The following is a 25,615-nucleotide window of genomic DNA, read 5'->3' on the forward strand; positions in this document are numbered from 1 at the left end:
TGACCCATCTCCGGTCATCCACTCCCAGCATCTGGCAGTCAGAGGCTTAGGGACACCCAGAGCATAGGTTTGCATGCCTGACCATCTTGGCTAATAGACACTGATGGACCTATCCTCCATGAACTTATCTAATTCTTTTTTAAAATCCAGTTATAGTTTTGCCTTCACAACATCCCCTTGCAACAAATTTCACAGGTTCACTGTGAGTTGTGTGAAGAAGTGTTTCCTTTGTTTGTTTTAAATCTTCTGCCTATTAATTTCATTCGGTGACCCCTGGTTCTTGTGTTATGTGTAGCGTTAAATAATGCTTCCTTATTCCTTTTTCCACCCAATGCATGATTTTATAGACTTCTATCATATTCTCCCCTTAGTCATCTCTTTTCCAAGCAGAACAGTCCCTCTCTTTTTAATTTCTCCTCATAAGGAACTCATTTCTGTTACCCTTCTCTGTACTTTTCCATTTCTAATATATCTTTTTTGAGAGAGACCAGAACTGCACACAGTATTCAGTATAGTGGCATTATGATATTTACTTATTATCTATCCCTATCTAATCATTCTGAGTGGGTCTTCTCTGAACCCTCTCCAATTTATCAACACCCGTCTTGAACGGTGCATGCCAGAACTGGACACAGTATTCCAGCAGTGGTCGCACCAGTGCCAAATGCAGTTAAAAGAACCTCTCCACACTTGCTCGAGATTCCCCTGTTTATGAATCCCAGGATTATATTAACTCTTTTGGCCACAGCATCACTTTAGGAGGTCATGTTCAGCTGATTATCCACCACAAGCCCCACATGTTTTTCAGAGTCACTGCTTCCCAGGACAGAGCCCCCCTCCTGTAAGTGTGGCCGACATTCTTTGTTCCCAAAGCAAGTAAATATAAATGTGTAAATTTTAAACACATATTGTTCATTTGTGTCCATTTTACCAAGCAGATCACTCAATCAGTAACCTGTCCTCTTCATAATTTATCTTTCCTCCAATTTTTGTGTCATCTACAAACTTTATCAGTGATGAGTTTATGTTTTCTTCCAGGTAATTGACAAAAGTGTTAAACAGCAGTGCCAAGAGTTGATCCCTCTGGGACCCCACTGGAAATACACCTGCTTGATGACTATTCCTCACTTACAACTACATTTTGAGCATTATCAGTTAGCCAGTTTTTAATTATTTAATGTCTGCCATCTGAATTTTATACTATTCTAGTTTTTTAATCAAAATGTCATGTGGTACCAAGTCAAACACCCTGACAGAATCATAGAAGATTAGGGATGGGAGAGACCTCAGGAGGTCATCTAGTCCAACCCCCTGCTCAAAGCAGGACCAACCCCAACTAAATCATCCTAGCCAGGGCATTGTCAAGCCGGGCCTTAAAAACCAATAAGTATGGGGATTCCAACACCTCCCTAGGTAACCCATGCAAGTGCTTCACCACCCTCCAAGTGAAATAGTTTTTCCTAATATCCAACCTAGACTGCCACCACTGCAACTTGAGACCATTGCTCCTTGTTCTGTCATCTGCAACCACTGAGAACAGCCTAGCTCCATCCTCTTTGGAACCCCCCTTCAGGTAGTTGAAGGCTGCTATCAAATCCTCCCTCACTCTTCTTTTTTGCAGACTAAATAAGCCCAGTTCCCTCAGCCTCTCCTCATAAGTCACGTGCCCCAGCCCCCTAATCATTTTCGTTGCCCGCCACTAGTCTCTCTCCAATTTATCCACATCTTTTCTGTAGCAGGGGGCCAAAAACTGGACGCAATACTCCAGATGTGGCCTCACCAGTGCCAAATAGAGGGGAATAATCACTTCCCCCAATTGGCTGGCAATGTTCCTATTAATACAGCCCAATATGCCGTTAGCCTTCTTGGAAACAAGGGCACACTGTTGACTCATATCTAGCTTCTTGTCCACTGTAATCCCCACGTCCTTTTCTGTAGAACTACTGCTTAGCCAGTTGGTCCCCAGCCTGTAGCGGTGCATGGGATTCTTCCGTCCTAAGTGCAGGACTCTGCACTTGTCCTTGTTGAACCTCATCAGATTTCTTTTGGCCCAATCCTCCAATCTGTCTAGGTCCCTCTGGACCCTATCCCTACCCTCCAGCATATCTATCTCTCCCCCCAGCTTAGTGTCATCTGCAAGCTTGCTGACGGTGCAATCCATCCCATCATCCAGATCATTAATGAAGACATTGAACAAAATCGGCCCCAGGACCCACCCCTTGGGCACTCTGCTTGATACCGGCTGCCAGCTAGACATTAAGCCATTGATAACTACCCGTTGAGCCCGACGATCTAGCCAGCTTTCTATGCACCTTATAGTGCATTCATCCAATCCATACTTTTTTAACTTGCTGCTAAGAATACTGTGGGAGACCATATCAAAAGCTTTGCTAAAGTCAAGATATATCACATCCACCACTTTCCCCATATTCACAAAGCAGGTTATCTCATCATAGAAGGCAATCGGGTTGGTCAGGCAGGACCTGCCCTGGTGAATCCGTGTTGACTGTTCCTGATCACCTTCATCTCCTCCAAGTTCTTCAAAATAGATGCCTTCAGGACCTAGTCCATGATTTTTCCAGGGACTGCAGTGAGGCTGACCAGTCTATAATTCCCCAGATTCTCCTTCTTCCCTTTTTTAAAGATGAGCACTATATTTCCTTTTTCCCAGTTGTCCGGGACCTCCCCCGATCACTACGAGTTTTCAAAGATAATGGCCAATGGCTCTGCAATCACATCAGCCAACTCCCTCAGCACCGACGGATGCATTAAATCCGGACCCATGGACTTGTGCATGTCCAGCTTTTCTAATTAGTCCTTAACCTGTTCTTTCACCACTGAGGGTTGCTCACCTCCTCCCCATACTGTGCTGCCCAGTGCAGCAGTCTGAGAGATGACATTGTCTGTGACGTTGTCCCTAGTCATCTGTCCAAGTGTCCACTTCTTGTAACTTTCCTTTTTGTGTTTAAGCTCACCGAAGATTTCTCTGTTACAGACGTCTGTGTGTATTACGTCAACTCTATACCCTTTATAAACCAAATCTGTAATCTCATGAAAAATATCATTAGTTTGACAAGATCTATTCTCCATAAACCCATTTGACTTCTATTAGTTACACTGATAAGCAGAGAGACTTTGATGGTCAGTATTCTGACCTATGGGACTGAAACATGGCCTCTCTCTGTCAAGATTGAAAAGACGCTGGACCCCACTGAGAGGAAGCATCTCTGAATGATTAAAACATCAAATGGTATGAATTCAGATCAAATGAAGAGATCCATTTTCTAACTAATCAAGTTCTGGTCTCTCAAACAGTTGGCCAATGCTCTCAAATGTAGTATGTTTATTTGCCCCAAACTCCCTGCAAAGTCACCTTCAACTTTTACCCAATGAAAGCAGGATGGCAAAGACACTCCCTCCCCCTCCCCCCCCCCCCGGAAGGCATAAAACACAAGGGCTGGACAAACACCTGTCCCTCACAGCTATCCTACCCAATAACATGCTGGATTTGGCTCAGGACACCTCATAAAGTCACATAACATGTTCTGTCGGCTGTGCGTTGTCCAATCGACAGCATGAGAACTAACTTAACCTAGCAGTAGATTACTGCTAACCAACCTCACATCTCTAATCTCCTTGTTTGATCACTGTTCTAATCCTTTGATTATTCTCAAAACTCAAACAGTCTAACAAAGCCTCCTCAACCTACTTTCTTCACAATGTCTTACACTTGCATAACCTGTATTAGTTTATTCTAGCACTCACTGTTCATCCTTCAAACCAAGGCACTAAGGAAAAGAATGAACAGTGTCATAATCAATCTAATTAAAATAGCAATTTTATTTTAAAACATTTCCAATTTGGGAGTTTTCATATTTTAAAATTGTGGTTACAAATAAAAATATCCACACTTTAATTTTTAAAGAAGGGCCAGAAAAAGTCTGTTTATGCAAATACCTAAAGAGGGAAAATAAGGCTGAACCTATTCATTCTACAGGATAATATAAAAACATGAGGACACAAGAAGCTTTTAAGGAATGAGAGGTTCAAGTTTGATATCATTGGAAGGTCTTTTTCCATCTGAGTGTTTGGCATGAGCAATAATCTGCCAATGAAAACAGTGAAAGCCACTAGGATACATATCTGTTCTTCAATTTAGTTCAAGAAATAGCACATTGCTGTTTATACCTGCTGAGATATAAGACGTCCTGCCAATAAACAGGTATAGATTTGATGGATTTGAGTTTCAGACGAGCAATATGTTTTGTATGCTCATAATTTCTGTTTCTGGGTCAAGCTATCATGTTTTCCTATCCTATATCTTTCTGGCTGCTGTATTTCTTTGTCTCCATAATATATTAAAAATACCCAACGTGTTTTTTTCTGTTGCTTCTGACAAATTTGAATAAAAATAAAAAGAGACCCCCAAAAAAGTGAATTTTGAACTCTGGCATTGGTTAAGCCAGTGGTGAACTGTAGTTTCTGCTTCTGCTAGCTGCTCTGTTCCTTATCTTGCCTTCCCAGTCACCACTACCCCATATGTCTAGTCAAATCAAACGTATTATTATAATTCCTTAGCCATATAACATAACACATATAAGATAAATACTCCCCAACTATCTGTGTCATTCATTTGTTGCATCTTGTTCCACATGAAGTTCTGGGGCACACACTGTCTTCTTTGTAATTGGTATGCACGGTACCTAGCACAATGGGACCTTGATCCTCAGTGCGGTTTCCTAGGCATTACCTTAATATAAATAAATAGTAGCTTTGAAACCTGACAAGTTTGGAATTCATAATTTGTGTCTTTGAGATTACCACATGCTTAATAATATCACTTTCCCTCATTCATTGGAAACTACACCTTAGTGAACCAGACTCTATGGTGCCTGAGCTGCAGTCTCTAGTGTACAATTGTGATGGGCTGTACCAGGCCCTTTGAGGCCCCCTGCTCAGGGCCTCACGGACCTACCACACCACATCCCAGAAAAGGAGACGTGAAGGTGAGTCCTCCTGGCCTGCCTAGAAAGGCTGTAGGGAAGCAGCTCATCAGAGTGCAGCAGGCCCAGTTAAAAGGAGCTGCAGGTTCTGAGAAGATCAGTTGCTGGCTGGGACCAGAAGGGTGAGGAGGACTTGAAAGGCTGTGAAACTCTCCAGGCGGGAAGGCCTCAGAGAGACCCTGCTCAAGCAGGGACCAGCCAGAGAACTTCAGCCCTGAGGTAAGGGGCTACATGGGAAGTGGCCCTGGGAATAGCAGCAGCAACTACAGTATTACAGGAAGCAGCACAGGCTGCTATTTATAGTGTCCCTGGGTTGGGACCCGGAGTAGTGGCACGCCTGGGTCCCCCCACTGCCCACTGGCAGAGTGGCCAAAGCCCTGAGAAGGGGACAAGATTCATTTAGAAGCCCAAGTGAAGGGCAGGACTTGAAGAGTCTCCAGGAAGCACTGCTCAATAACAGGGGCACTGCTCTATAACAGGGCATGGGCAGGCTTAAAGCTAGCCCAGAAGGGGCTGAGAACTGAGCCCAGAGACAGGGCTGCAGACATTACCAAGGACACAGCGACAAGCCCTGTTTGTTCATTCACGTGCTTGACTGTGTGACTTAGCCAGAGGGATGAGCCACTAAGACCCACCTGATGAGGCAACAGCCAACAGGAGGCACCTTGAAGAGAGAGAGTGCAGGTTTGCACCCAGATCATAGGAGGCGCTCACAAGAGGTGAGTGTGCACTGTTACGCCAATGATTTCAGTATGACTCAAGAATCAAGTCCACTACCTGTCAAAAAATACTACTTTGTTTCTGACACAGACATAAGCACACATTTCACAATGGTCACTGTTTAGGACCACATTCTGCTGCGCTGCCTTAAGTTGAATTAGTACCCTTCCTCCACAAATAGTCTCACTGAAATCAGTGGGGTTACTCACAGTGTCAGGTACTACTCATGAATAAGAGTGGAAGAATCATTCCCTTACAATAGACTAGGTAACTGCCTAAAGAGACAAAACGATTTAGGTTAGACTTGGGAACAAGGGAGGTTTATGCCAGTGCTCCTTTCATGTTGTATAAAGGAAAGATGTATGAGACTTTTAAAACCCTAGTGGACTCAGGTTATGAGCCAAAGCAAGTGGAGTTATCTCTATATGCTTTAAATTATCCTGCTTATAAATATCTTCAAGAGAACAGTACAATAAAAATTCAAATTAGGTATAATTTTTCTGTGTGAAGAGAAAGTCTGCACTTAACATGGGTAATTTACAGCAGATATCTTGTAAATCTCTCACAGCACTCTCCAACTTCAAGGTGGCATTATAAGCCATATTTCTAAGCAGTTTGAAGTTTAACCCATGGGCAAGATTGCTCATCTGCAAAGCCACCTGCATGTTGTAATTTAAACTAATATGCTGAAAAAGAAAGAGTTGTATAAAAGGGAAAATATTTTCAAAGGCTTTTCCTTTATGTTATTTACAAAAACTATTTTTAAACACTCCACCTCACAGCCTCCCTAACTCTCCCCTACCCTACCGATCCTTCCTTTTCCATCTTCGTAAGAGACCTGACCCTTTCCCAGACACCTACAACAACTTCCATCCTCAAAAGGGCCCCTCCACACATGACCAGTTTCCTGCTAATTGGTGCCTCAAAATCCTCTCTCTGCACATGGCTCCGACCCAACCCTCCTCCCAACTATAAAAAGTACTATAAAAAACATTAAGGAAAGAGAGTTCATTTTTAGCTCACGAGATCTAGGGTGAAATCCTAAGGTCAACCAGAATTTTGCCACTGAGTTAAATGGAACCAGGATTTCACCTCCAATGTTCGTTTGTTTAAATGACACACCAAAAATTACAGAGGACACACACGATCTGATCATAAAAAATTAAATTATACCAAGCACAAAATGACAAAAAAAAATTAAAACATCTATTTTCCTCTACTTTTGCAACTGAAGCATTGCCAAATGAGAAGGACAGAGGCTGTGTAGTATTAGAGAAATTATATATATCCTATATAAATTCATTACTCTAGACCTTGTAGACCAAATTTCATTATGGACCTATATTAACCCCGCCCCCTCCCGCCAAGAAATAGGTTTAACAATGAAAATGTAGAGAGATTTTAAATTATGGTATAGTGTTAGTAGCCACCATAATTATGGGTACATTTACACCACACAAAAAAAAACACCAATGGCAGAGAGTCTCAGTGTTTGGGTCAACTGACTCAGGCTCATGCAATGGGGCACAAAATAGCAGTATAGACATTCCCACTTGGGCTGGAGTTCAGGCTCTGAAACCCACTGAGAGGGCGGGTTTCAGAGCCTAGGCTCCAGCCTGAGTGGGAACATGGACACTGCTTTTTTGAGCCCTGTGAGCCTTAGTCAGATGACCCAGGCTTTGAGACTCGCTGCCATCAGTTTTGTTTTGGTTTTTTTGCAGTGTACATGTAGCCTAACAACGTTGTGTAGAACATATAACAAGCTCAAAATTAGAGCAACTGTACTGCATGCTGTTGTAATTTAAAAAAGGGGGAGGGAAGTTGCTTTGTGGTGTGTGTGTGGGTGTGCGCGTAGTTTGGTTTTGTTTTGTTTTAAAGAAAGCAGAGTCTTTGTTAAGAATTTCGACCAAATTCAACATGGGCATGATCAGGAGTAACTCGCTCTGAAGTTTGGTGGGAACCGTGCCTATTTATGCCACGGCTGCTTTTGGCCCTTTGTACTGAAAACACAATGCAACAATTTCAGGTAGGATGGCCAGACTCTAGTGTTCCATGAAGTCATGGGTGATAGGTTAACATTTATGCCAGTATTTCACTTAGAAATTTAAATATTACAGAGTAGCTTATACAAAGTACATTTACAAGCCATGTTTTAAGTTATTTGGGGAAATAAGAATTGATAAAATGGATGCATGACAAATTAGACCTAAAGCCACTCACTAAACTAGAGTATCTCCTGAAGCATGGTTAGTCCCTTTTGCCACCGCAGTTATTTCCACTTACCTTCACTGCATTGAAGCAGAAAGCATACAGTACAATCACAACTACAAAACTTCGAGAAATACTGTACAGGGCAGATATCAATCCAGCAGCAGCTGAAATACAGACATCAAACGTTTTATACTTTCTAGATGAAACAAGTTGCAACCAAAAGCAAAACAAAAAAGGACTTGCTCAACCAGAATTTAATTAATAGAAATCTTGTATCTCAGTGTTATTCTCTTTCTTTGTACAAAGAAAGCCGTCAATATTTTGATCAGTTAAACAAGCTCCTCAAGAGTCTAAGGGTGAAATTCTGGCCTCATTAAATCAATGCGAGTTTTGCCATTGACTTCAGTGGGACCAGGATTTCACCCTAAAGGTCCATCATTTTGTATATTTATATGCCCTGCCAAAATATTGCCGCCTATCCTTTTTTCATTTTTGAAGAGGAGGAAAGGAAGGATGCTGCTTTAAAATGCTTTAACCCTTATACTGCTGAATTCCATTGCAGCATTCCTCTGAAATAAAAAACAACGTGGGGGGTGGGGGGACGGTCAGCATATTTGGTAGCACTCTCACCGGGTGAAATTCTGGCTCCATGGAAATCGGAGCAAAACTTCCCTTCACTTTGGTGGGGTCAGGGTTTCACCCAACATATTTTGCCCTCAGATCTGCTACATTATTCAAGAGTCAAGAAGTTAAGGAAAAACTACCCCAGACGCATATGGTAGTTTTAGCCATCTGATTCTTTTTTTCTTATTTGAGCTACAGGGGGGAAAAAACTACTAAATAGTCCCTCTCTCTTTTTGGGCTTATCCACATTATGCTTGAAATGATGACAGAAATCACCATGCTTCTAACGTGTTTTCTCTCATATGGAAAAGGATTTAAGTTTTGCCAAGGATCATGTCAGACAGTCTAAAAACATTTCTGTGGGAGTGGTTCACAGTCTAGCGCACAGTTTAAGTACTGCTGTTCTCAGAACAAATCCTTGTCCATATGCAAGAAACCATGTGTAACTGCGTGATAGCCACTAGCATTGTTTCAACTGTAGTGTGAATGGGGCCTCAAAATATGCAGTACAACCCAGCTTAATTTACGGCTGTGGGCATAAAAGATGAGCTCAGGCTACAATAAGCTACTTACCAGAACCACCAAAAAGTAACATGTCTATTTGTTCCAAGAGATATATACAGAAGGTGTTGATTTGAGGGAAAAGGCCAAGAAGAGAAATTGCAGGGAAGCAATACAAAAACACTGAAATTAAAACAAGATGTATGTTAGCACATATTTGAATGTCATAATAACTGAACATATTTGTATGAAAAGCAGAGAGAAGTTGCCTCAAACTGGGATAAGCTACCTCTTTTCTTTTTCTAGTCATACCAAGCTATTCTTGGATTGTTATTGAGGAAAAGCAATGGTAAAGAGGACAAACTACCTAGAGTTATCTGGATTCCTCTATTTGATCAAAGAGATTTTTGGTCCCCCAGACCAAACATTTCAAGATCACTTGAAATTCAGTGATCACAAGGAGGATTTTGCAAAAGCCCAGCACTGAAACGAGAACGGAAATCCTCACTGTGAGGAAAGGGGGTCACTTTATAGCTAGCTTGATATTACTAGTTTGAAGTCTAAATGATTGCTCTAACTATTGTGACCCAAGAACAGCCTGGATGGGGCGGGGGAGTAATTAATAGCACAAGAAATAGAACTCACTGTCAATGTGTCAGAGGGGAGTGTGTGAATATGAGGGAAGGGGTGAGGGAGGCTGGCTGACAAGAGCAATCTTGCCATCTCACTCCCTCTTTGATGCTTCCTGGAGTAATCCTAAAACACGTTAATCTTATCCTGTGTCAGGGAGTAGCCAAAATCACTCCAAGATCCCTTTCTTGAGTGCTAATAGCTAATTAACACCCCATCACTTTGTATGTATAGTTGAAATTGTTTTCCAATATGCATTATTTTGTATTTATCAATGTTGAATTTCATCTGCCATTTTCTTGCCCAGTCACACAGTGTTGTGAGATCCCTTTGTAACTCTTTGCAGTCTACTTTGGACTTTATTATCTTCAGTAACTTTGGATCATCTGCAAACTTTGCCACCTCACTCTTTACCCCTTTTTCCAGATCATTTATGTATATGTTGAACCGCTTTGATCCCAGTGCAGATCCCTGGGGGACACTGCTGTCTGCCTTTCTCTATTCTGAAAACTGACCATTTATTCCTGCCCTTTGTTTCCTGTCTTTTAATCAATTACAGATCCATGAAATGACATTTCCTCTTATCCCATCATTGCTTAGTTTGCTTAAGAGCCTTTGGTGAGAGACCTTGTCAAAGGCTTTCTGAAAGTCCAAGTACACTGAATCCAACGGGTCACCCATGTCCACATGTTTGTGACCCCCTCAAAGAATTCTAATAGATTGGTGAGACATGATTTCCCCTTTACAAAGCCTTGTTGACTCTTCCCCAACAAATCATGTTCATCTATGTCCAATAATTCTGTTCTTCACTATAGTTTCAACCAATTTGCCTGGTACTGAAGTTAGGCTTACGAGTCTGCAGTTGCCAGGATCACCTCTGGAGCCTTTTTAAAAAATTGGCATCACATTAGCTATCCTCCAGTCATCTGGTACAGAAACTGATTTAAGCGATAGGTTACATCCCACAATTAGTAGTTCTGCAATTTCACATTTGAGTTCCTTCAGAACTCTTGGGTGAACACCATCTGTTCCTGGTGACTTATTACTCTTTTATTTATCAGTTTGTTCCAAAATCTCTTCTATTGAAATCTCAATTTGGGACAGTTCCTCAGATTGGTCACCTAAAAACAATGGCTCAGATGTAGAAATCTCCCTCACATCTTCTGCAGTGAAGATAGATGCAAAGAATTCATTTAATTTCTCCACAATGGCCTTGTCTTCCTTGAGTGCTCCTTTATCACCTTGATCATCCAGTGGCCCCACTGATTGTTTCCTGCTTCTGATGTACTTTTTAAAAAATGCTGTTAGTTTTTGCTTCTTTTGCTAATTGCTCCTCAAATTCTTTTTCAGCCTAATTACACTTTTACAACTTGACTTGCCAGAATTTATGCTCTTTTCTATTTTCCTCAGTATGATTGGACTTCAATTTTTAAAGGATGCCTTTATGCCTCTAGTCACTTGTTTTACTCTGTTTAGCCATGGTGGTATTTTTTGGTCCTTACTATTCTTTATAATTTGGGGTATCTGTAATGCACGCCTCTATTGTGGTGTTTTTAAAAAAGTTTCCATGTAACTTGCAGGCATTTTATTCTTGTGGCTGTTCCTTTTAATTTCTATTTAACTAGTTTCCTTATTTTTGTGTAGTTCCCCTTTCTGAAATTAAATGCTAGTGTTTTGGGGGGGGTCGGTATACCCCCCTCAATGGATTTCTTTCACATATAGTGCCACTCCTCCACCAACACAAGCTATTCTGTCATTCCGAAATATTTTGTATGAAAGAGGGAGGGAGGTGGACAGGAATTACAAACTCATATTGGCATTTGGAACCTATAAAAAATAGAAGCCAGCTGCCTTAAGCACCTCATCCTCTTCTTGTTTTCTAGCTGTGAAAGCAGGTAATTGTTGTAAAAAGAAAAGGAGTACTTGTGGCACCTTAGAGATTAACCAATTTATCTGAGCATAAGCTTTCATGAGCTACAGCTCACTTCATCAGATGCATTCAGTGGAAAATACAGTGAGGAGATTTATATTCACACAGAACATGAAAAAATGGGTGTTATCATACACACTGTAAGGAGCATGATCACTTAAGATGAGCTATTACCAGCAGGAGAGCCGGGGGGGGGGAGAAAACCTTTTGTAGTGATAATCAAGGTGGGCCATTTTCAGCAGTTAACAAGAACGTCGGGGTGGGGGATAAACATGGGGAAATAGTTTTACTTTGTGTAATGACTCAACCACTCCCAGTCTCTATTCAAGCTTGAGTTAATTGTATCCAGTTTGCAAATTAATTCCAATTCAGCAGTCTCTCGTTGGAGTCTGTTTTTGAAGTCTTTTTGTTGTAATATTGCGACTTTTAGGTCTGTAATTGAGTGACCAGAGAGACTGAAGTGTTCTCTGACTGGTTTATGAATGTTATAATTCTTGACATCTGATTTGTGTCCATTTATTCTTTTATGTAGAGACTGTCCAGTCTGACCAATGTACATGGCAGAGGGGCATTGCTGGCACATGATAGCATATTCCAATATTATGTTGTAATATTTCCTCATGGTCAAAGCCCTGGCTGGGATGATTTAACTGGGAATTGGTCCTGCTTCGAGCAGGGGGTTGGACTAGATGACCTTCTGGGGTCCCTTCCAACCCTGATATTCTATGATTCTATGATATCTCACATTGGTAGATGTGCAGGTGAACAAGCCTCTGATAGTGTGGCTGATGTGATTAGGCCCTATGATGGTGTCCCCTGAATAAATATGTGGACACAGTTGGCAACGGGCTTTGTTGCAAGGATAGGTTCCTGGGTTAGTGATTTTGTTGTGTGGTGTGTGGTAGCTGGTTTGGTGGTGGTTGCTGAGGCATCATTTCTGGCTCTTCCTCACCCATAGTCTGACCAAAATTTCTCATTTCTTTTATATCATGGTTTAAGGGCTAAGACTTGCCTGAGTGAGAATGCAGGGCATTGACTTAACCCCTGCAGTCCCGTCCACCATTTTCTTCCTTTATAATGCAATCCTCCCTTTGTACAGCAACAGCTATGTTGTAATATTTCCTCATGGTCAAAGAGTTGGACAAACCTCTTGTTGTTCACCAAACATAACGTTATCATATCAAGCTTCTGGATTCTTCAAGTTGGTAAACTTTGTATCCTTCTCAAGAGGTAGCAAATCCAGTCTTTCACCACATGAAGAATTGTGAATGTAGATTCAAATGTAGATCTTGTGTGTCGTTACATATTGTGCTGCCAGACTGCTGGAGCTGTCTGGACTTAAACAGTTCCTTTAAATGGTGAAGATATTCAAGAATTTCTGTTTTCAGTATTCCAGATTGTGCTAATAATATGGGGTGAAATCCTAGCCCTATTGAAGACAATGGAAGTTTTGCCATTAACTTTAATGGAGCTAGGATTTCACCCATGGTGTAGAGCAGTGGTTCCCAAACTTGTTCCGCCGCTTGTGCAGGGAAAGCCCCTGGCAGGCTGGGCCGGTTTGTTTACCTGCCGCATCCGCAGGTTCAGCCGATCATGGCTCCCAGTGGCCACGGTTCGCTGCTCCAGGGCAATGGGAGCTGCTGGAAGCGGTGCGGGCCAAGGGACGTACTGGCCGCCACTTCCAGCAGCTCCCATTGGCCTGGAGCCGCGAACCGCAGCCCCTGGGAGCCACGATCGGCCAAACCTGTGGACATGGCAGGTAAACAAATCGCCCAGCCTGCCAGGGGCTTTCCCTGCATAAGCAGCAGAACAAGTTTGGGAACAACTGGTGTAGAGATATCTCTTTATAGGTACAGCATGAAGTGAAAAATAAGGCATAGTATAATAAATTACAAGCAAAGTATATTATATTTAAGTGAAAAATAAGGCATAGTATAATAAATTACAAGCAAAGTGTATTATATTTAAGTGTTCTGGAGTTGTATATTGAGAAATCAATGAATTTTTGTTTGAAGGGTCATAGAATATAAAACTAACGTTTTCCAGAAGTACTGTGTTATTTCTGGTAACTATGAAACAATATATATATATTAATAAAATTAACCAAAATTGTTGCACTTGCAAGTATAAGAAATTGGTCATTGTGAAGCTGCACAGTGAATTACTGTAAAAGGTTTATTACTAGATTGTGAAACAAACTCAATTCAGTAGAAACTTGTTAGATGCATAACATTATTACATATAAAATGTGTTTTAAACTGGTCTGTGCCTTAGCAGGCAATTCATTTAGGAGATGATCAATGATAAATCAATGCGAGTTTTGCTCTTGACTTTAATGGTTGTAGGATCACGCCTTTAAATCAGTGCCTTAATTGGATCCAGTCTTGAATTCCTTATTTCAGTTGACCTCATTGGGAGATTAACGTAAGTAAGAAGTTTAGAACTGAGCCTATTTCAGCCAATAAATGCTGAAAGCGTGTTTGTTGATGTAAGTGGTTAAGTACTTAATATGTGAGATCAGCAAATCACTTCCCATACATCATTGAACAGCAGACATCAGATGATGGCAAACTTCGGCGACTACTGCCCTGTGCTGGATTTGAACCAGTAACATAGGGTCCATGTCTCATTAGCAAGCCCCTGAACTACCAATCACCCCAATAAAGATTTATTTGCCATTCAGTATTGAACTTAATCAATCTGAATTGAGAACCATGGAAGCTACTAGGTGCTGAGCACCTGATAAAATCCAGCAGCTTAATTTAGGTACCAAAATGGGAGTTGAGTACTTTTGAAATCTGACCCAGGTAGCGGGTGCTGAGCACTACCGACAGAAAATCTGGCCCTTGATTTTCCCCAGTACCAGATATATCTGTGGGCCATTACCGCTGCAGCTGCTTTGCAGGGCATCTTCTCAGCATGGGTGAGACACATTTGAATGTTGTATTGAAGTACCGGGAAAAGATTCTATAAAAACTTCTTGGTTTAGAAGTGAAAAAGGAAATGGCAAAGTACAAAAATAAATTGCCACCACCCACTTACCTGGGGTTATCTGTTAAGGCATACTGCACACAAACAGTACTACCTTGGGCCTAGGAATTTGTGACAGATTTATTAGGAATTGGGGAATCTTTTGGGGAAAGAGGAGCCTATACAGGAAGGATGGGCTCCACCTAAACCAAAACAGAATCAGATTGCTGGCACGTAAAATTAAAAAGGTCAGAGAGGAGTTTTTAAACTAAGGGCTGGTGGAAAGCCAACAGGTGCAGAGGAGCACGTAATTCAGACAGAGACATCCCATAGAGAGGGGGATCTATTAACCAGGATTCTCAATATCCTAGTAAAGAGAATTCGATAAAGTACAGGTAGGAACTGAAGAGAAACAGTCAAATGAAAAAGAGTTCCATTCAGTTACATCACATGAAGGCAGATAACTAAAAAGTGACAAATTTTAAAAGTGTTTGTATACAAATGCTAGAAGTTTAAATATAGAGATGTGCGAACGTAAGTGCCTGGTATTAAATGAGGATATTGATATAATAGGCATCACAGAAACATGGTGGAACGACGACAATGAATGGGACACTGTAACACCAAGAATTACCTGCTTTCACAGCTAGAAAACAAAAAGAGGGTGAGATGCTTAAGGCAGCTGACTTCTATTTTTTATAGGTTCCAAATGCCAATATGAGTTTGTAATCCCTCTCCACCTCCCTCCCTCTTTTCCAGTCTGCTACAAGACTCTGCTCCATGACGTCTCTAAGGTCAGCCAAAATTAGAACATTTATAAGCTCACTCATTCTATAGTCGTTGCTATAGTTTTTCCATTTATCTTATCCCTGGAGTCATTTAGGATTCTTGATGAATTATTTATCAGCGTTTTTACTGTTCACTTTTGACAGGCAGATAAAATAAGACGTAAGAAGAAACTGTAATGAGAGCAAACAAAACTAATGAAAATAAGTGATGCAGGTCTTGGTTTGTCCCCAGTCTGTGGTGAGGGGAAATGGGAGCCAATAAGTACACATACAATGCCATAAGTCCATCCTACAAATAGCATAAGCAAGCTTTAGCTGCAGCTACACACAGGTATAGTAATCACAGATGGAAAAGTCCTATTAGGTCATCTAGTCCATGCCACAAGCTTGCTCCCTCCAATACTTTGTTTTCTCTTGTTTTAAATGTCTTAAACAACTGAGCTTCCACCACTTCCTTTGGGAGACTGTTCTACAGCCAGCCCATCTCAGTGTCAGGACGTTTTCCCAATATTAAGTCTAAGGATTTTTTTTTCCAGTTTCATCCCATTTCTCCTCACTACCTTAATTTACACCACCCTCATTGTTTATATCCTTCATTATACCGGTAACTGTTATAATGTTTTCCCCTTCATCTTTGTTTACACACACAGCTCTTTGACTCATGATGAAAATTTAAATCTATATTTGTTGCTCTTGTCTTAACCATCATCAGGTTGCAAATATTTTACAGTAATCAGGTGCCTAGACACAATGCAGTATAGCAGGTGTGACGTCCCCGGAGCAGCACAGAGGGGGGAAGGTTGCTGATCTGTGATGTGATGCCTGTGTGTACATGACCACCGTACAAAGCAAAAATGCATTTCACAGATGATGTCTTTTTCTAATATCATCAGTGATTGTTAGTTTTCTACAGAGAATACAAATATAATCCTTACTGTTTTAAGAACTGATTTTAGGGTGAGGGATGGATGCCCAGCGCCACCATATCTGCATGTTGACTTCTAAGTTTTTCTACAGGTTTAACCTTTAGATGAATGAAGGGGGCAAAATACACTTCTCCAGAACATTCATTTGATTGTCAACATGGGAAAAACACAGGCTCCCCAGCTAATGGTCAACTCATTTTTACATTCACAGGCAAAGTATCAACTCACCTATTATATGGTCTCTGGCTGATTGGAGAGATTCAGGAGAAAAGAGCTTCAAGCCATATACTGTGTAAATCGAAGGATTTTTGTCTTTAGATCCAGCATCTAGCAGCAAAATAAGGCCACACAAGATACAAAAATATACTGGTCTGCTGTACATTATGATTTGATTGTGTCCCTGGAAAAGACAAGCAAACAAAATATTTCTTAATGTTGCACTTCATCTTTTTATTTATATGCATGACAGTGTCTAGGCACTCATAAAACTGACAGGGGGCAGAGACCAGGCAGTAAGCATTTTCTAAACCATATTCCTGCTCTTCTTCTTGTCTTAGTTCCATCCATATAGGGTCAGTTTTTGAGTCCTTCTTCTCCATTCCACTCTGTCTTGAAGCTGTTCCTCAGAAACTCCACTAGTCAATTCCTTTTGTTTGACATCCATTCATCTAGTTTTGGAAATTCCAACCCTTCTCTTTCCCTCCACTTCTAATTTTAACATCCTGTTTCCTATATATTCTTCCAATCTTCTTTTCACATGCCTAAACCATCTAAGCCTGGATTCCCTCAGCTTTTCTGTAATCAATACCACCTTCACACTTCCCCTAATTTGTTTGTTCTACTAATATAATGCTACAAGTGATTTTATCCACTTCTGAGTAGATTTTCAAAGGCACAAATGGCAATTACAGAGCAAGGTGCCTATCTGCCATTTGTGCCTTTGAAAATCTGCTCTTTCAGACCTTTTTAAAATAATAATAAAAATTGTATCAGTCATTACCATACTCTGAGAAAAATCTAGATCTAGCTGAATCTTGCTCTTTAATAGCAAACTTTACATTTAAATTTTTCCTTTCAAATGTAAAGCTAATATTAATCAATGTCTGCTTCATGTACCCTGACCTTTATGTCCAGCATTTATTAAATGAATGATAAAATTACAGTTTTTAATTTATATTATAATTTGCATTATATTAAGACGAGGTAGTTATTGCTGCCAACAACATAGAAAAGGAGCTTTGTGGCTCTCACAGGTATAAAGCTTCAACAGGTATAAAGCTTCAACCTTTCTCCTTTAGAAAATTGTGTGTGTGATGTGTCTTATAGTAGATTACAAGTGAAATGAGTTTAAAGGTCTTGATTTAAATACCACTGGTAGATTCCTCGTCATTATACAAAATTAATACACGATTTGTCAGAACAAGCAGTTCCAGCTCAGAGAACACCTTCCAGCTCACCCTCTCCAATTCAGAAAGGGTGGGGATGGTACAAGGGAAGATTAACCCTTAGAAAAGATATGCTTGAGTTCAAATATGGTTCTCTTTCACCCCTGCTGGAGTGGTTACTACTTCTCCTCTGCCTCTGTTTCGCTCTCTATTGCCACAACTACAGCTGGTTCCCTACTTTAATGTTGTTTCGGCGCTGCACCAGGAATCCTAGTACTGCTACCCCTGCTGGGCCATATTTCTACATTGGAGAAGACAGGAAGGGACTCCAACCACTTCCAGACTTTCTGGGGTAGATCCAGAAAAGGGACTTAGATTCAGCATTGTAATGCCTTACTTTAAGTCACTCTGCCACCTAATAAAGTCTACAGCCTTAATTTAGGTTCCCAAATTCCCTATACAATGCATGGGGAGAGTTAGGTGTCTAAGAATGGGATCAACAAAAACTGACACAGTGAGCGGGGAGCTGACTAAGCTAACCAATGGAGATGCCCCGAAAGGAATGGAACTTAGGTGCCACCAGGATCCTCCCTAGTGGACTGCGGAGCCCGGGACATAGGCACCAAGTTTCTAATCTGCCAGGGGGTGCTCCTTATCAGGTCTGCCCAGGCCCCGCCCCCACTCCACCCCTTCCCCCAAGGCCCCAGCCCTGCCCTGCTTCTTCCCACCCCCCCACCTCTTCCCCACCCAGTTCCACCCCCTCCCCCAAGCGCTGCGCCATCACTCCTCTCCCCTTCCCCCCAGTGCCCCCTGATGCCACGAAAGCAGTAGGCGCTGAGAGCGAAGGGGAGGCGCTGATCGGCGGGACCCGCTGGCGGGCAGGAGGTGCTGGGGGAGGGGGAGGTTCTGGTAGGGGGGCTGCCGGTGACCGCTGCTCTCCTCCTCACCCCCGCCCGCCACTCTCATCCTTGCTGTCCGCCCGCCCGCCTCCTCACCCCCCTCCCACCTGCAGCTCGCCTCCCCATTCGTCTCCTCACCCTGCTCACCCGCCCGCGTCCTGCCTCACCTTCCATCCCAACGCCTCATGATTTTATGGAAACGCAGGGGCCCCCAAAGCGCGGGGCCTGGGGCAGTCTTCCTGATTCGCTGTACCCAAGGGAGGCTCTGGGTCCCACCTCTCAAATGGAGTTAGGCACCTCCCTACACTCGGGATTTACAGCCATGAACCCTCTCCTGGAGTTAGGCATCTAAGTCATTTCTCACACAAAACAATGAAGGAGGAGAAGTTGGTCGCGGTACCCTGATAACCTTTAGCCCAGTGGTTACAGTACTCACCCAGGATGTGGGTTACCCAGGTTCAAATTCCCCCTCTGTCTGATGCTGCTGTAACCACTGGGCTAAAGATTACAAGGGGAGCAGGAGCATCACCACCTACATAGTTCTGTGCCAGGCCTGATCTGGAAAGAGACCTCTACAAATACCTACCAAATCAGGCCCCACAGGTGAGATAAGCCAAGCAATGCCTAGTTTTAGGATTGCACTGCAGCTGAAGCATGAGCTAGATGCCTGGGACTTGGATGGCTGAGCACATGCAGAAATTTAGGTGCCACGTGGACTTTATCAGTGGAAACATAGGCACCTCGGGAAGTTAGGTTTTGAAGATTTAAATTTTTGACTTAAGCACCTCAAGTTGCAGTTAGGCAGCTAAACCCCTTTTGGATTTAGCCCTCTGTCCCCGACCACCACCACCACCACCACACACAGCGCTGAAACAATCCTTGACTCAAAGATGTGGGTGGGGCAGCCTATGAGCTGGAAGAAGGAGGGGAAGGAATGCACCTGGAATGGGCACAGGGGTGAGTCACTTTCATCTCAATTCCTCCTGCTGCTAGCTCCTCAGGCAAAGGAAGAGTTGCTACTTGATGAGGCAATTGGGGGGAGAGGAAGGGAGAAGAGAGAGACCCTCAAAAGCATCAGAAAAAAGCAAAGATAGTGATACTTCTACAGTGAAGCTGGTAGGCAAACTCCCATTGAACTGGCTCAAGCTGCCTCTGTCCAGTTATCAGAGTATCAGCAGACATGACCCACACAAAATCCAGCTTCATATTTTCACTTCATCTTGCAAACATACATGGGAACCAGGAATCTGTCTAAAAGAAAAGGAGGACTTGTGGTACCTTAGAGACTAACAAATTTATTTGAGCATAAGCTTTCGTGAGCTACAGCTCACTTCATCTGTCTGTAAATCAGAGGTTCCTGCCAGCTGTACTCTAAGTAACATACAGAAGTGTTTACAATGGGCACCCTTACACCATTTATTTTTACATTTTTACCATTAGCCAAGTCCTTAATGGGAATATATTTCCTGTATTATTGCAATGGGCATTGCTATGATCACTAAGTGAGATGATGCCTTGCACAGCCTGCTTTCATGTCTTATTTCTTTGTTAATAAATTCACAGTTCAGTTAAAGTTTTGTCCTGGGATTCTACCCTCTAGATTGCTCAGCCCAGACCCTAGATCTTCTCGAGCGAGCGAGCAAGCAAGAGAGAGTCACTGATACCTTGATTGCAGTAACTAGCTACCTATCCGACAGACTAGGCAGAACTCATTCAACCCTTACTCCGCAGGATCAACGCCCGCTAATCAGGTTGGGTGTTTCGGGAAGACTCTACTAGCCAAACTTTACCTAATGGTCAAAAGTTAAAAGGAAACATTTTTAAAACTGCCCCTGCTTAATACTGTAACAACCTAGCTGGCTCATTACTGGGTAGCTTCCCCTCACCCAGGCTGAGCTGGAGGGAGAGGATCTAGCCAGCAAAGGGCACTGCGCCTTGCCCAGTTTAACAACCAGCCAGTTGAGGCGCCATAATTCTTAGAGGACATTAAAATGAAGTGTCTATTAAGTCAGAGGGGATTGGAGCTGCATACAAGTAGAAGCAGGCTGGAGGCAGCACTTTGGGAGCTGGCTGCAAAGGGAAGACTGGGGAACATGAGCCTGAGAACTGGACTGCACGCAGAGGGCTGTGCAGGAAATGTGTAGAGCCTAGTGCTTGCCTCTGAGCTCACAGTACACAGAGCACCCTACCAGACATCGAGGGGACAGGTGTTCATCACACACAGTGGCAGCATGCAGTGTGGTCAGTTCAACTACTGAAGTGTGGCTATTTCCACACACTCTAATCACTGTGGGGCCAAGCACCTGTGATGGAAATTCTAAGGGCAGGCATTCCCAACATTTTCTGAACATCCTTGCTTTTGGTCAGGCCAGAAATACCTTTAAAAACCCTCTTCCAATCCACCTAATCAGTGCTCAGATTACTGGGGGGGGGGCTTGTAGGGAACTGAGCCCCCTTACTAATTTTAGGCTACCTCACTTCTATCTTATGGCCCCCTTACTTCTCACTACTGTTTAAATTAAAGCAAGCCACTTAACACTGAGGGACCCACTACTCCCCCCAGAAAATTACCTGGAACTGCACAGAGAACACAAAAATGAAAACTATTTTTTAAAGTATTTTCAGACATTTAAATAATTCAGTTTATCTTCTGGAAGATAGCGGAGTCCATTCTTCTCTTGTATCGGAATCTGGTTTGTCCACCACAAAAATACTGTACATTTTCATAAGGGGCTTCCTGCCAGCTCCTTCAATATCAAGGTCTTTCCTCAGGGCTTAGAAAAACTAAAATCCTAATTCCTTTCACTGTATCCTTACATTAATCTCCAATGTGGTCTGGGAAAAAACACATTATGTTGTGTTACCCAGAATGTCCTACCTTTGCTGCTTTTTTAACAAACTCCTATAATTACAGTTCTGATTCAGCTCAGTTGGTCTTGGTCTTTTTTTTCCCCCTTCAGTCAATCACTCTTTGTTGTTGTTTTTTTTAAAAAAGCTTCATTGAGAGCTGAACTAATGCCACCTCATTCGGGTTGAAAGCTCATCATATCTCACAAGCTAAGTCATGTCGGTACTTGGATGAGAGACCTCAAAGGAAAACGCAGATTTCTCCAGGAAGTGACTGAGGGTATGGGTGATTTAATAGGTGGGACCTCTTTTCTCAAAACCAATATTAAACGTATGCCCTATGGCACCATGCTTTTGGAGGTGGTGTTTTTTGAGGAGGCTTAAAAGTGAGGCGCTGCCCACTCTCTGTTATGAGAGTTTCCAGTGCACATTTTGCAAGCGTAGGTGTGTTAATCTTTTGTTTCCTATCTCAGTTCCAAGTTGGGTAATTATATTTTGCTTTAATTCCCTGTGCAGTTTCAGTCAACTATAATATTCTTCTTCCTGTCCTTAATCATTGTATAGTGACACTATATGCTGGTAAACAGCTGCAGCTTTCCTCCCCAGGAATGGCTCGATTTCAGCAGTGAGTGAAGCAATTCCTGTTTTGCCTGTGTAAGGATAGTTGAATCAAACTCATGGCTTGTGGGATTCTTTGGGATGAAAAGGACTACGTAAAATGTACCATATCACCAACATTATTCTATTTTTTCATCAACATGAGCCATTTGACCCTACACTAATGTGCTTCTACCTGAGGTGGCATTCCCCATCAAGTGCTGCCCTAAATGCTGATCTCCGATAGGAATGCTGAATTGGAGGATAAATAACCCTGTATACTTAGAACAAATTAAATGTCTTTCATTTACGTGATTCCAGATGGTTCAAAAACATTTCTGTAGGGTGAGGGATGGAGAAAATACAAGCAGATATTTAAAGAAAATATTAACAGCTCTTCTGACAGCAAGCTCAAGGGTAAATAGAACATTTCATACACTGGTAATTCAAAGGATGCTTGAGTGTGAAAAGCCAAAATCAAAGTGACAAGGATTCAGGTTTGCCTTATACAATGTTGCCGTAAACCCATTTGTATTTGCAAAATCTAATTTAAGTGAGCACTTCTTCTCTAGTAAAAGAGCACTTCTTCACAATCCTTTTTTTAATCGGGAAGAAGGGTAAAGTGACCATAATTTTTTGGCCTTCAGCCAGGCTCATACTTTGGTATTAATATTGACTGATCTGTAATCGCTTCTGGGATCAATCAGTTAGCAACGCAGCAGATTACTAGGAACTGGTGTGCTTACATTGCATCTTGTATTCAGGAAATGTGAATTAAGTCAAAGTGAAGTCTAGTTAGCATTTAGTCATGGCCTCAATATTATACTAAAGGCTGCAATTTTCCCTCTCTCTTCTTCTCTTTAATAAGTTGTATGTCCATGGTATAATGGTAAAATTAGGAGTGTTTTCTACTTGCTTTCAGAATGTTATTCATTTACCTTAGAGACAAACTGCATCCAAGAAAAACACTTAAAAAGCATTTGGGCATAAGCTTTCATGGGCTAAAACCCACTTCATCACATGCATGGTGTGAAAAATACAGTAGGCAGGTATATATATCAGAGCACATGAAAAGATGAGAGTTGCTTTACCAAGTGGGGGGTCAGTGCTAATGAGGCCAATTCAATCAAGGTAGAAGTGTCTGGAGAGCAGCCAGACAATCAAAAAAGGGAAGAAATACCGCATGGTACCCATCTGTTAAGGTGATATCCTGACATATGTGCCACTAGATGTCCCAAAGAGCAAATTTTGCCTACGTCATGACAGACCACTAAAGCCCCCCAGTAACAGGGGACAAATAGCATTAGAGAAAGAAGGACTGTTGCTTGTATGGGTGTTCAAGGAGGGCCTGTCAACTGTGCCTCACATGAGGGTGATTGCTCAACACTGAGAGGTTACTCGTGAGGCTGGGAAGTGGATAATTGACAGGAGATAGAAGTTCCTTGAAGAGATCCAATATCAGCTAATTCTCCTACATCAGCACTTGCTGGAGAAAACAAGTTCCTGTTGTGTCAGCAGCTGGAGGTGGACACATTAATGCCTTTCAGGGGTTGAAGGATTAGAGAAAAGCACATTCTCATCCCATGCCAGCTGGCTACACTGGGCACGTTCCCAGACCAGACAGCCTTCCATTGAATAGGGATGCAGGAATTGAAGCTTATCATTGACACAAGAGAATTATAAATTTAAGGAATAATCTACAAAATGCTACTTGCTTTGTATTGGTCAATTTCACCATAATGAAATAACTTCATTCTGGTAAAGCTGGCCTGTCACTAAGTCCTCCTGCAACAGTTTTAGATTTTTATTTTTATTTTTTCTGGGATTACCTGGTTACATTATACGTACAGCTGGTTGGCAAATAATTTTTCCCCTGTGAAAATTTTTTAAAAAAACAACATTTTTTTTTTCAATTTTGTGAAATTATTTACGTGAAATGTTTAGGTTTTTGGGTTTTGGTGTCAAATATTAAATAATAACTCCAACCCTGATTATTATTATTTTAATTTTTTCAACAAAACTTGAAAATATTCAACAAAAATAGTTGTTGTTTTTTTGTTTTTTTAATTTGTTCTCCAAAAATTTTTGTTTGGCTGAAAAGCCATTTTTTAAATTAAAACTAATTTGATAGGGAAATTTCAACCAGCTCTATTTAATGTTTTTCTCCTGTGTGGCTGTATTTCTGAAAGACATGTAAAATGGGGAGGAGGGGAAGAAAAGGTGGGGAGAGGGAGGGAGGAAGTATGTGTGTGTGTGTGTGTGTACACAGTAGGAAACATCAAGGGGCTTGTGACTGAAAGCCAAGTGTCTAAGCAGATGTTAGGTAGGAGTTACTTGCCTAAGCTAACCCAGTGAAGAGTGAGTGAAAATCAGGCCCTATCCTCTCTCAGAAAGCAGCATTAGAACTGTCAGCAGCAAGAATTAGGCGACTAAGCACTGAAAGCAGAGACTATTCCAAACTAAATGCCAAAGCAAAGCAAAGCAAAACAAAACAAAACAAAACAATTACAAATATAACATTAAACACCACACACAGAAACTGAACATTAATCACATTAAATGAGCTCTATGTTGTACTCTGAAGCTCACTAACCTCAGACTCTGGCAGACATCTAGTTGGAAAAAATTTCAAAAGGCAGAAGCCATACATATCTACCTATCTAAAGTGTACCCATCACCTTGGTATCAGACACTACCCTGCTGAGACCTCTGCTTTATGCACAGAAGCAGGATTCCAGATGATTTCATTAGACTGCTTCTTGCCCTGTGAGGCCTTCTGTGATATCGACCACAAAACTTGGTCCTGGACAGACATTCAGGACTTTCAGGTTCGTCAGCAACACCTTAAATTGCATCATGAAGTGAACAGGAAACTACTGTAGAGATCTGAGCTCTCGCCTTACATGCTCATAGTGACACACTCCACACTAGGTACCAGCATTCTATGCCTCCTAACTAGATTCTTAAATTCTAAGGCCAGAAGGGATCACTGTGAACATCTAGTCTGACTTCCTGTATAGCCCGGGCCATAGAACTTCCTCAAAATAATATCTAGAGCACGTCTTTTAGAAACAAAAATCCAATCTTGATTTAAAAATTGTCAGTGATGGAGAATTCACCACTACCCTTGGTAAATTGTTGCAATGGTTAATTATCTTCACTGTCAAAAATTTATTCCTTATTTCTTATTACTCTGGACTGTCTTCAAGGACAGTCCCAAACAGAATCTGTTACAGTAGTCTAGTTTCAAGATGACAAAGCCATGACCGACTACTGAAAAGTATGCCTGAAAGAGATTGGGAATAATGTTTGGAATCTGCCAGCAGCCATAGACGATCAAAGGCACAAGGGGCCACTGTAGTCTGAGAATCCAAGAAAAAGAATGGACCCAGAAAAACCCTCAGATTATCCCATTGCTCCCCAGTCTTGTTTTAGTGTGGAAAATTTCAGCTGCATTGTCATTCAGGTTTATAACACTGATCATTCTTTAATCTCCCTTCTGTTCTGCATCCTCACATTAGCATCAAGCCATCTTATCTACTTCAATTTTAATGTAGTTGTGTGAATTATGAAGTAGTACGGTA

At 41.8% G+C, this 25,615-nt stretch overlaps 1 protein-coding gene across 1 annotated transcript in view; it reads right to left on the reverse strand.

Annotated features, from left to right (window-relative positions):
• PCNX2 (pecanex 2) overlaps positions 1-25,615 on the reverse strand; it is a 224,597-nt gene that overhangs the window by 146,648 nt on the left and 52,334 nt on the right. The window contains exons 14-16 of the mRNA XM_084623010.1: positions 16,532-16,703; positions 9,132-9,242; positions 8,007-8,098 (exon numbers count right to left, since the gene is read on the reverse strand). Coding sequence (XP_084479136.1) covers positions 8,007-8,098; positions 9,132-9,242; positions 16,532-16,703 — 375 coding nt within the window. The remainder of the gene's footprint in view (positions 1-8,006; positions 8,099-9,131; positions 9,243-16,531; positions 16,704-25,615) is intronic.

The sequence above is a fragment of the Lepidochelys olivacea genome (assembly GCF_965140295.1).
Source record: "Lepidochelys olivacea isolate rLepOli2 genome assembly, chromosome: 3".
NCBI classification, from domain to species: domain Eukaryota; kingdom Metazoa; phylum Chordata; order Testudines; family Cheloniidae; genus Lepidochelys; species Lepidochelys olivacea.